Genomic DNA, 12,098 nt, shown 5'->3' on the forward strand with positions numbered 1-12,098 from the left:
AGGGGTAGACCACTGTAAGATTCAGACACTGGGGAAAATCATCTCAGACCATGTCATGATTTAATCACTCCCAAAGCTTACTTTATATGAGAATTCCTTCAAAAATCCTAAAGACTGGGGCAAGACAAGTTGCAAAGGGTCAGTTTCTTCCATACTGTCAAGTTGGTCAAGGCAGACTGCGCCAAATGCTAGTAACTGCTGAATTCAAATAAGTGTCAGAAGATCACGCTATTACAACATATATCTTGACCAGAAGCCTTAGGGCTTAGAAAGAGCATAACCAACATACATTGATCATGTCGTTATGCTCATATGCAGGCTAGCTTAGCCCTCGGGCGTAAAAGTTAAAGTTCTAAGGAACAAACATACAACTTATCAACAAGGGATCAAAACTTGGGGCATCAAGAGTATCCTCATATATCCTTTGGTCATCGCATCGTCAAAGACCGAGTTTCAGGAAGTCAAATCCTTTCACAAACAAAAGTCCAATTCATATTGGCAACTACCAAAAAAACCAAAGTCCACATTGCTAGCATCCTCATTAAACCAAATCCAATTGATGTTGGTATATAGAAAAGATCTCACATTCAAAAAAGGGAGACAAATCCCAAACACCCAATCGCCTGTTTTGCATTCAAACATGCATCACATGCATCATGTCATGCATAACATTCCTACCGAAATAGGAACTCTTAAAAAAATAAAAATAAAAATGTCATGCATCACTACATACATGCATCGTGTTAAATGATGATTGTCGAGAGGCATGTGACAAGATACAAATTATTTGCAAGAACCACTGATCTTGAAACCATATGTTCCGGGGAGGCCATTAATCATGTATCTCAGTGCTAGATGAATCAATGGGTTGCGTATTGGGTCAGCATGATGACACGGGCCATAAAGAACACGCAATCTATTACTTGAGCAATAACTTCACTGAATGTGATACCATATACTTACTGTTGGAGAAGACTTGCTATGCTCTAGCTTGGGAAGCTCGACGCCTGAGATAGTATATGATTTGCCACACAACTTTGTTGATGTCTAAAATGGATCCAATAAAATATATTTTTGAGAAGCCCGCTGTCAGTGGAAGAATTGCTAGATGGGAAATGTTGTTAATCGAATATGATACCCAGTACGTGACTCAAAAAGCTATCAAGGGGAGTGTCTTGTCTGACTACCTTGCTCATTAACCTGTGGGGTTACAAGCCGATCAAGTTTGACTTTCCCGATGGGAACATGATTTTCATCAGAGACTGCAATATTCCTGGCCCTGATGAAGAACCCGGACCAGGGGAGCGATGGACGCTTGTGTTTGACGGTTCCTCTAATGCAAAAGGCAGTGGAATATGAGCCGTTATTACATCTCCGACTGGTTTTCACATTCCATTCACCGTCAAATTAGGCTTTGACTGCACCAATAATATGGCATAATATGAAGCGTGCATCTATAGTATTGAAGAACCCACCGATTTAAGAATCAAAAGTCTTGAAGTGTTTGGAGACTCTGCTTTAGTAATCAGTCAAGTCCGAGGAGATTGGCAAACTCAGGATAAGAAGTTGATTCCGTACAGAGAACACATCATGAAGCTGATTCCCAATTTTGATGAGATCACTTTTCATTATATTTCGAGGGAAGAGAACCAGTTAGTTGGTGCTCTTGCTACTCTTTCATCCATGTTTAAATTCAAGTGGAAGAATGAAGCACTTTTCATCCATATTGACCACTTGGATGAACCAACACACTGTCTAGCAATGGAGGCCAAATCTGACGATAAACCTTGGTTCTATGACATCGAAAGATATCTGAAAAGACAAGAGTATCCTGAGAAAACATCCATCATAGATAATAAAGCTTTAAGAAGGTTCTCTTCTAAGTTTTTCTTGAATGGGGATGTTTGTATAAGAGGAATTATGATTATATTTTTCTCAGATGCGTGGATAGACACGAAGGAAGCACGATCATAAGGTCCATACATGAGGGTTATGAAGGTGTACATGCTAAAGGGCCTTATGTGGCTAATAAGATTCTTTTGGCTGGATATTATTGGACACCAATGGAGGTCGATCGTTTCAACTTCGTCAAGAGGTGTCACAAATGCCAAATCTTCAGTGATAAGATCCATGTTCCTCCAACTCCATTGAACGTCTTGACTTCTCCTTGGCATTTCTCTATGTAGGGCATTGATATGATTGAAATGGTCACGCTGAAAGCTTCTAACGGTCATTGTTTCATCCTTATTGCCATTGACTACTTCACGAAATGGGTTGAAGTTGCTTCATAGCAAGATTATGACTGATATTTATAGTAACCTCAACAATAAGATGATGAGTGAGTTATGTCAAGAGTTTAAATCGAGTATCACAATTCTTTACCATACCGGCCCAAGATGAACGGTGTCGTGGAAGCAACTAACAAGACCATCAAGAAAATCATCCAGAAGATGGTCAAGACATACAAGGATTGGCATGAGATGCTTCCATTTGCTCTACATGGCTATAGAACTTCAGTGTGTACTTCTACTGGGACAACTCTTTATTTTCTAGTATATGGAATGGAAGCGGTTTTACCTATTGAAGTTGAGATCCCCTATTTGAGGGTCATCATGGAAGCAGACATCGATGAAGTCGAATGAGTATAGTCCCGATATGATCAGATGAATCTCATTGAAGAGAAGCGCTTGACAACCATTTCCCATGGTCAGTTGTACCAACGACGCCTCAAGAGATCTTTTGATAAGAAGATTCTTCCTCGCTCATTCCAAGCCAGAGAGCTTGTACTCAAAAGACTTTCTTTTATACACTCGGATCCTCGGGGAAAGTGGACTCCCAACTATGAAGGACCCTTTGTTGTAAAAAAGTACTTCTCATGAGGGGCTCTCATTCTCACCATAATGGATGGGGATGACTTGCTAATGCTGGTAAACTCAGATATAGTGAAAAATATTATGCCTAAAAAAAATGAATATAAAGCCCGCTAGATTAGTGCTCATCATAACCAATCTAGGGTAAAATGGCTATCCCGATGGACCAAAAAAAAGTCCATGCAAAAGTTAGGGCTTAAACAAAAAAAGATATAAGCCTGCTAACTTGAAAACCCAAAAGGGCGACTTGGGAAAAAATGGCATCCCGGTGGATAAAAGAATAAAAAACACAAAAGTTAGGGATAAAGGAATTTGATTATATCTTGACGTGATCTTTTGAGCATGTTCTCACCCTCAGCTTGACCTCCAACGGTATCAGATCAATCTAATCACCGTCAATAAAAGCAAAGTATTGGAGCTCAGTGCTACAACAAATAACAACCAATGTTGTGATCAGTGGAAAGTCAAACAAATTTCCCATTGCCATTTAGTTTGTTTTTAAATTTTTGCAATTTCCTCTTTAAGTATTTTTGCATCCTTGTACACACTCTACATGTACAAAATTTTCCACTATCAATAAAATTCAGTCATTATTCAGTAAATTCTCATTTTTTTTTATTTTTCCGCATTTTGTTTGCAAAATAACTGTCAATCTTGATTGCATAATGCCATAAAACTTTGAGAATAATAAAAATCTAAATCAAAAGAAAAACTTTATGCATTCATTTGATTGTTTAAAATGCCCTAGTGAATTATCAGTAGTCTACAATAAGCACTTGTCGTACGCTTGTGTCTCAACTGCTTCTCACTTGGGTCATGCATCCTTTTTCCCCAAGCAGAGCCAGATGGTAGTCCTCAACAGCAGGATTTTCCCAGCAGCATTGGTAACTTGGAAGATTTTCCTTGTAGATTCTCTGGTGTAGGTACCGACGAGTCGAAGTCTATCTTTCACCAAACCAATCTTACCCTGCTATCCACTACTGCATTGCATACGCATCATACATAAACAAGTCATGCATTGCAATCATACAATCATGTATATCAAGCATTTCATTTTGCAGCTAATTTATCTCCCCAACAGAATATTTCAGTTTACCCCTAGCTAATCCAACCACCCAGTTTATCTGTTTCTCCTTGCAACTCCCTTTCCTCGGGAAAATTTTCGGTTACTTCTGTATTTACTCCTCTTTCACCTTGAACACCCAAAAAGCTAACACAATTTGCACCTTCAGGTTAAAGATGATTAAATAGGGGCAGTTATCAAACCCCAAAATTTACCCTCTTTTTTTTCCTTTTTTTCATAATTCATTTGCATACATCAAATCATATCATGCATGACTATTGCATTTGGTCATGGAATCACAAACATGGCCACATTATTGGTTTGTATCTTAACATTAGGGGTTCATCTTATTTTGTTTATCAACTAACCCTAACTTCACTGAGAGATGGGACTTGTTTTTTCTTGTTACTCATGTAGTTGATCATGCTTTAAATCAAGGCAAGACCAAAGTCTTTTGGTAAAGGGAAATGCAAGTTTGCTCCATGTGATTCAAAAGTGGTTCATGTGTTTATTTTCATGCCACGTCACCCAATCTTCAAGCTTCTTCAAGATCACTCAATCCCTAATCAAGTTTTCATCAAGGGTTGCCCATTATACCATCATCATGGCTTGGAATGCAAGAAAACATCAAGTTTGCACAAAGGGGTACAAGTTGGTTAGACCTAGTTTGCAAGCATGCCATATCTTTGGTCCAAAATCCATAACTCCTTCATTTTTTATCCAAATGATAAGATTCTTTGAGCCAAATGTCCTTTTGGGATCCTCTACAACTTTGATTCAAGGGTTAAATATTAATTCATTCATTAAGGACCACATTTGTACAAAGGACCAAGTTTCCAAAATGGATCAAAACCTTGCCATGACCCCTACTTTCCACCTTTTCCATTTTCAACTTAAGCACTCTTTTGATCCCATTACTTTTGAATTTTGTTAAGCTTATGTCAAAGATCATTTAGCCCAAGTTTGGCTCAAAATGCACGAGGGAATCAAAAGTTATGGTGTTATGAATGTAGGGCCTCAAAATGACCAAACATGCTGCAAAGTGCTTGACCAATTGCCCAGCCTAAAAACCAGGTCACGACCTCAACTTCATAAGCATCTAACTTTCACCTCAAATCTCCTCTTGACTTGATTCTTTTTGCATCTTTTTCTACTCCATAAAGTGATCATTTGGCTCAAAGAAAATCAAAAAACGCACTAGTGGATTAGATTTGGCCTAAGCATGAACATGGTGATTTGAACTCTATTTTGCACCGTGACCTATAATGTGGAAATATGCCAAAACCAACTTGGGACCACTTCTCACACGTGCAAACTTGTTTCCCATGACCAAACATGTCTGATGACACCATGAAACGGCTTGAAAAGCTCCAAAATCACGAGTTTGGAACCAAAATTTCACACGATTTGGATTTGAACTTTTCCAAGTTGATTCACACGAATTCAGATCCAATTCACACGTATTTGAATCCCAACACATTTCCTATAAATAGAGAAGAGATGACGGAGTTCTGAAACACGTTAATAGAAGAAATATTTTTGAGTTTCGTTTATGGAAGAAATGATGTTTTCCAGTTTGTTTTAGTGGAGGAATAATGTTACGTAAATGGAAGAAGTTTGGAGGCATAAAATGAAGTCCGTCTAAGTACGTATAAGGCAGAAGTGAATGGACTAAGAACATTATATATCTTTAAATAAAAATAAGAAGGCATCACTTTTCATCATTGATTGAATTCCAACGGTGGTGAAAAGTGGCATAAAAAAAAGTAAAAAAATAAAAAAATGTTTAGTAATGAGATCCAAATCCATGACCAGACATCACTTTTCACCATGGTTGGAATTTCTACCGCTATAAAAGTGACATAAAAATATATAAAAAATCACATATCACTTTTCACCATGATTATTATTAGAAAACGTGATAAAAAATATTTTACTAAAATAAAATAAAAAATATGCTTATTAAAAATGAAATATTACTACATTTGACAAATTAATCGTAATAATCTCGTATCATCATAGGTATCATAGGTATATATTGCAGTAGTTACCCAAGTATCTTAATCTGCCATATAAAAGTGGATTGAACCTTAATCTAAATCAAAACAATTTTATTTATTGATTCTCCGTTAACTATTCATTTATAAGAGAAATAAAAACAAATTATAAACGATTCTTACTAATTCAATATGGAGACTAAATAGAACAACATTATTTTAAATTTTAAATTATTTTTTTATAAAAAGAGACACAAAAATAATTTAATAAAATAATATATTAAAAAATAAGGACACTTCTAAAATTTCGAATATGAAAAATTACTCTTCAAAAAAATTTAAACACTTTAATTTCCAATACAATAAAAAACAATTCCCATAAAACCTAATTTTCTTTAAACACTTAAAATGTACTCTATCTCTAGAGCATTTTTCAAGAAGTACTCGTAGTCAAAATATAATTAATTTTTTAAGGAAAACAAACATTTCCATGACATAAAGTCATAAACATAACTCTTTTTCTTTTCTTTGTCAACACTCTCTCTCCCCTCTTTATTCTCACCCGTTTCTTCTTTCTCTCTCCTCTTTCCTTTTTCTTTGATGGTTTTGTTGCTCCAGCTATGGCAGTAAAACTCATGACAGGTTACAACACAGCCAAAACTTTCACTTCCATAGCCGAAGAAAATGCTGTCCAAGAAGCTGCTTCGGGCTTAGAAAGCGTTGAGAAACTCATCAAATTACTCTCTGAAGCACGCCATAAATACCAAACCTCTTCATCTTCATCTTCCTTTTCACCTTCAAATCCCAACAACAACAACAACACTTCCATGGAAATTGAAAGAGACTGCAAAGCCGTCGCTGACATCGCTGTTTCCAAATTCAAACGTGTTATTTCACTTCTCGAAAAAACCAGAACCGGGCACGCTCGTTTCAGAAAAGCTCCTTTACCTCAAACTCAACCTTCTGAACGAACAATCTTCAACGCTACACCTCTTCAACAGATTCCACCACCACCACCACCAACAACAACAACAACACTTCACCGCGCTATAATCAAGAGAAACGACTCATCGAAAACCCTTAACTTTTCATACTCATCCGCTGCTAATTCATTCATTTCCTCACTCACCGGCGACACAGACAACAAACAGCAACCGTCATCTTCGTCGCCGGCTGGAGCTTTTCAGATCACGAATCTTTCTCATGTTTCATCTATTGGTAAGCCACCACTGTCTTCTTCTTCCATGAAAAGAAAGTGTAGCTCTGAAACTCTGGGTTCTGGAAAGTGTGGTAGTTCATCTAGCCGCTGTCATTGTTCCAAAAAAAGGTATGTGAATGAAATCTTCAAACTTTCTTCAAGGAATCAAACCCTATATTTCAGTTTCTGTTTATAAACAAAAAACATTTTGTTTTTAGATTTTCATTCTTATATTCTGAATTGGGCTCTTACTTGTTATGGTTACAGTAGAAAATTAAGATTGAAGAGGGTTGTTAGGGTTCCTGCTATCAGCTTGAAGATGGCTGATATTCCACCAGATGATTACTCTTGGCGAAAATATGGACAGAAACCTATTAAGGGTTCACCTCATCCAAGGTACTTTAAATTAATTTTTGACTCATATTTATGAATGCTTAAGAAAGAGCTTTCACGATTTCGGTCGGTATAGGTGTTGTAACACTATCTTGCCGCCGTATGAATTAACATAATTTGTTATTTTAACTTAAAAACCATAAATTACAGTATCGGTATAGAGGTTTACGGGTGCCGATACCGTTTTGTTGCGGTCGTTTTTGCTATTGCTAATGCTTGTTATTAGTTTATTTTTTTGAATACATGGAAGTGGTTGATTTATGATGAATTTTGATTATGTTTGTTGAAAATGAACAGAGGATACTACAAGTGCAGTAGTGTGAGAGGTTGTCCAGCAAGAAAACATGTAGAGAGAGCACTTGATGATGCATCTATGTTGGTGGTAACCTATGAAGGAGAACACAATCACTCACTTTCTGCAGCAGATGCAACTAATCTCATTTTAGAGTCATCTTAATCTTAATTTAATGTTGTTACAGCATTTTCAAAATGGAAATTGATGGATATGGTTTGTAGAATTAATGCAGATTTAGTGGTTGTTTAATTTCCCGGTACAAAAGAGTCAAAGATGGTGGTGGATTTGGTAAACGGATTTGAATGTGAAATTGAATCTCAAAGTTAAACAAAAGAAAGTGGGATTTATTGCTTATTTTGATTTTTGTTTTGCTTTATTTAGTGACTTTATTTATCTTTGGATTCTCATCTACTAGTAGTACTTTTCAATAATGCTCTCTCAACGGGTTTTTTTTTTCTCTTTCTTTGAAATTGTGAAAAGAGTAAAGTGAAAAAACAAAAGCAATGAAAAGGACTTAGTCAAAGAATTGAACAGAAGAGGAGGGACATGTCGTGTACTGAACGGTTGACTAAAAAGATTGAAAGAGAAAGAGAGGTTGGAAGTTGCTAGTTGGGACGGCTAAACGTGTGAATCAAATCATTCAATCAAAGTGGGTGGTGAGTTGGGAAAATCAAAGAGTTAATATCATTAGGTTTTTTTATATGTCGACTTAACAAATCTACACAAAGGGAGATATTGCTACATTGGATGTAATCATAAATGTATAAATTTGTTTCATAAAAATTTCAAAGAAAGAAAAATAGAGCAATTAGGATAGTAAAATTAGGGATTCGAATTCTCTCATTTCTTTTTCACTTGTCTTCTTTTTTATTTCATTATTATAAAATCGTTTTTGTTTTAGAGAGAGAATAGTTGTGTGAGATTAAGAGAGAGATAGAGAGGAAAGAGAAGAATGAAGTGGAAAAAAAAAGGAGAGAATTCAAAGTCCAAAATGAGACTATCGCAACCGATTCATTAAACAGTATTAAAACTTTATTAACTTGACGAAGCTATATAAATACTCCTTGTTGTATACAAACAAGTTTATAATAATTTATTGAATGGAAAAAGATTTGGTTTGTACCCTTTGGATTTTAGGAAAAAGGTTGGGTATAGGAAATGAGGTGCATTGAAGAGAGGTTGGAAGGTGTTGAATGACTCTTGTGGGAAAACCAATGGCAAAGTCAAAATGGGTGGGTGTGAAATTGATAAGTTTTATCACTGAAAAAATGGGTCCTACATTTGTTTGCAAATTTGTTCTTTTGCTTGCTTTGCCTTTGCCTTAACGTCAACTTTGTTCTACACATAGGTCCCTCTTTCTTCATTCATCATTATCTATTTCATTATTTACACGCATGTGCTATGCCTCAATCATGCATATAAAATAACTATATACTACTTCATCAATCTTCTCTCTTGTTTTTTCTTCACGTTGCTTCTTGCAAGTTAATCTAATTGTGTAATAGCTTCCAAATCTATGCCATTTGATTGAAGTATGAACACATTTGTGGCAATCATTTGAACAAGTTCAGTGTTCGTGATTCTCATAGTACGAAATAGTAGCGGCATTTGCACTTTGAAGTGTTTTGTTGCTTATTGGTTGAAAAGCTTTAAAGTTGTGCAACTCTTTTGAATTGTAGCAAAACTACATATTTTGCATTCTAATTGGCCATTGGTAAAAATGTCAATCCAATTATTGGAATTGTGAATAGAGTAATACAAGTGGCCCTTTTGAAGCAATCAAGAGTTTTTGGCACTATCATGACAGGAAATAATATTACAAATTTGTCATAGATGTAAATAAATTACATACATTGTGCCAAAATTAAAATAAAATAAATCATATATCTTTCTCTTTTGTGTACGGGTAGATCAGAAAATTCAAAGAATAACTTAATCAAAGTTAAGTTTAGATCCATAATAAAATATAAATATAATTATTTGGTTCAAAGTTGTAATCAAATACTTCAACTTGAGAATGAGTGTCTTTCTAAGTATTTGTAAATCCGATTATTCTTAGGACTCAACTCAAGTCAAAGAGATCATTTTTTTTACTTATAGTTTGCCCTGTTCTGGGCCATTTGCCTATTCCTAGGAGGATGTGCAACCAAATACTAAAAGCATGACAGAGATATAAGAGATAGTCCTAAGTAATTTCACGTGACTTTATGGAATAATTCATTGAATACCGTCAAATTCATCTTGCAATCATCCACATTCCACGTTTTCTTTTCACATTTCAAATACAAATAAATTCCTTTATAAAAATAGAGTTAGTGTGTCATTTTCTGATACATTCACTTCCATTTGAAAAATACACTATTTATTATATGCACTAATTTGCGCGTTAGAGTGTCAGTCTTGCAGGTTAGCTTCGTCCACCACATGGGAATCAAAACTCCACTGTAACATAATATTCAATTTACATATCCAATCATCATTTCATTCTCGCACAGAACATTGACATCGTCTGTGGAAATCAATATCGAATATCTATGATTATTACTATCTTCTGATCTCAAATCTATATCTATTACAATCGGAGCATAAATCTACATTACCAAGTCAATCTCACTAAATTTGCAACCAAATTCGTCTCACAAGAATTGTCAAGCAATGGCAGTGTAAAAAGCAACCAATTCCATCGCTTAACAACAGACCATTGTAGCCACTAGGATCACATGAAACCTTCCTTTGTCTACTCCTATTGTTCCACAATCAAACTCTCTACAGCCGAAGACGCTCCAAGGAACTCTTCAACTTCCCTCACTCGTAGTGAATGCCTCGAAGTTCCACATAGACAGACCATCCATCAGACTAGACGCACCTCCAATAGCCATTGGACACAAAACACTCCATAATTTTCGGCTCTTAAAAAGCCAAATTAGGATTGGAGGTTGCTCACGAGTTGTTGAATGATATACTTCAGATGATCCAACAAAAAAACTCCCAGGCCATTGTGGACAGATCAATCGAATACAAGAGAGCTCGCACAATGCCTCACCAAAGAACTACATCGTCCAATAAGCGGTTTGGCATAAAGTTATGGGACCAATGAAGGATCAGGAAGAGCTCCAGAAATCCCCAAGTCGTCAGGAATGCAGGCAACACACACCTTTGTTCGGTTCTGAAGGGAGAAAGAGCATTCACACCCCTCTAGAAGCCTGTCGGTTGGCAAGGAAGAAAGGAATAAAAGGAGCCATTTCGGCTCCACCAAAGAAAAAGAATCCTCTAAGTTCTCATATCTTAGACAACATGATTCCATGATCCTTGGAAAACCCCCCAAACTATAAGATTACAACAAAAATGGAGACCCCGGGGAACACGTCAAACATACAATCTAGACTATTAACACACGAGCAAAAACATAAATGAAAACTATTCACACTTACTTTAACAGAATCTGCTCGAAACTGGTACTAATCCCTCATCGACGGAAGCATAAATCCTTGCTCCAAGTTCTGTGAAACTTTTACATCCCACTTTATTTCCAGAAAAAGCAACTAGTGAGTGTGGTTTCCCTCAACAAAGTGACTCAAGGCAAGAAAGAAACTCTACGCACATATATAAATCGATTCATCAAGGTAGCAGTAGCCATCACAGGGACGAATGAAAGTCTCAAATGTTGGATCTTCAAAAAAAAACTCTGACCTGATCGTACATTCTGAGAAAAAACTGGTCTTAAAGAAGCCCATAGTCTGGAAGAATTATTAAGTATGGCTACACCATACGTTAAATATGAGGAGAAACTATTGGTTGGAGGAGGAGGCATAGGAATAAGTATCCCTGGATCCATCTAAACGGTAGAAAAAGAATTTGGAAAATCTTTAGAAGAGCACGAGCGAAGGCATTGCTCAAAATTTGACTCCTACACCCCCATTAAACACTTCCCGCAAAAGCATCCTTACATAGTGTGTTAACACAAAATTTAAAGAAGTCGGGATAAGAAACATGTATCCAGTCAAAGAATTTGCTCGAACTGATAGATCAAAATATTGTTGTTTCTATAAAAGCCATAACCATAATACCAGCGATTGCATTCAGCTCAAGAATGCGAACGAAGAGCTTATCAAGAAAGGAAGGCTATATAAATATACCAAATATGATAAGAGGAATAGGGAAAAATCTCAAAATAAAAGACAATCCTCCAAGAAGATAATCGAGGTTGTAGCCGGGGGGAAAACGGTAAAGAGACATGTAGTGAAGAAAGTGAAGGACATAACGGCAAGCGTCAATATGTCAA

The 12,098-nt window shown here is 36.2% G+C and overlaps 1 protein-coding gene across 2 annotated transcripts; it reads left to right on the forward strand.

Annotated features, from left to right (window-relative positions):
* The first annotated feature begins 6,425 nt into the window (after nt 1-6,425).
* LOC127074420 (probable WRKY transcription factor 15) lies at nt 6,426-8,170 on the forward strand. Of its 2 annotated transcripts, none has more exons than XM_051015735.1 (3): nt 6,426-7,257; nt 7,396-7,524; nt 7,819-8,170. In XM_051015735.1, the coding sequence occupies exons 1-3, from the start codon at nt 6,551-6,553 to the stop codon at nt 7,976-7,978; spliced, it is 996 nt and encodes a 331-aa protein (XP_050871692.1). In that variant the 5' UTR covers nt 6,426-6,550; the 3' UTR covers nt 7,979-8,170. The 2 variants fall into 2 exon arrangements, with proteins under 2 accessions (XP_050871692.1, XP_050871693.1); XM_051015736.1 differs by having other exon boundaries at nt 7,399-7,524.
* The last annotated feature ends 3,928 nt before the right edge of the window (nt 8,171-12,098 follow it).

This window comes from Lathyrus oleraceus, chromosome 4, assembly GCF_024323335.1.
Source record: "Lathyrus oleraceus cultivar Zhongwan6 chromosome 4, CAAS_Psat_ZW6_1.0, whole genome shotgun sequence".
Taxonomy (NCBI): domain Eukaryota; kingdom Viridiplantae; phylum Streptophyta; class Magnoliopsida; order Fabales; family Fabaceae; genus Lathyrus; species Lathyrus oleraceus.

Bases quoted from the DNA above. Each gene is read 5' to 3' on its own strand.
- LOC127074420 (XM_051015735.1), top strand. From the start codon at position 6,551: ATGGCAGTAAAACTCATGACAGGTTACAACACAGCCAAAACTTTCACT. The intron at 7,258-7,395 runs GTATGTGAATGA...TTATGGTTACAG, and splicing joins TGTCATTGTTCCAAAAAAAG to TAGAAAATTAAGATTGAAGA. The intron at 7,525-7,818 runs GTACTTTAAATT...GAAAATGAACAG, and splicing joins AAGGGTTCACCTCATCCAAG to AGGATACTACAAGTGCAGTA.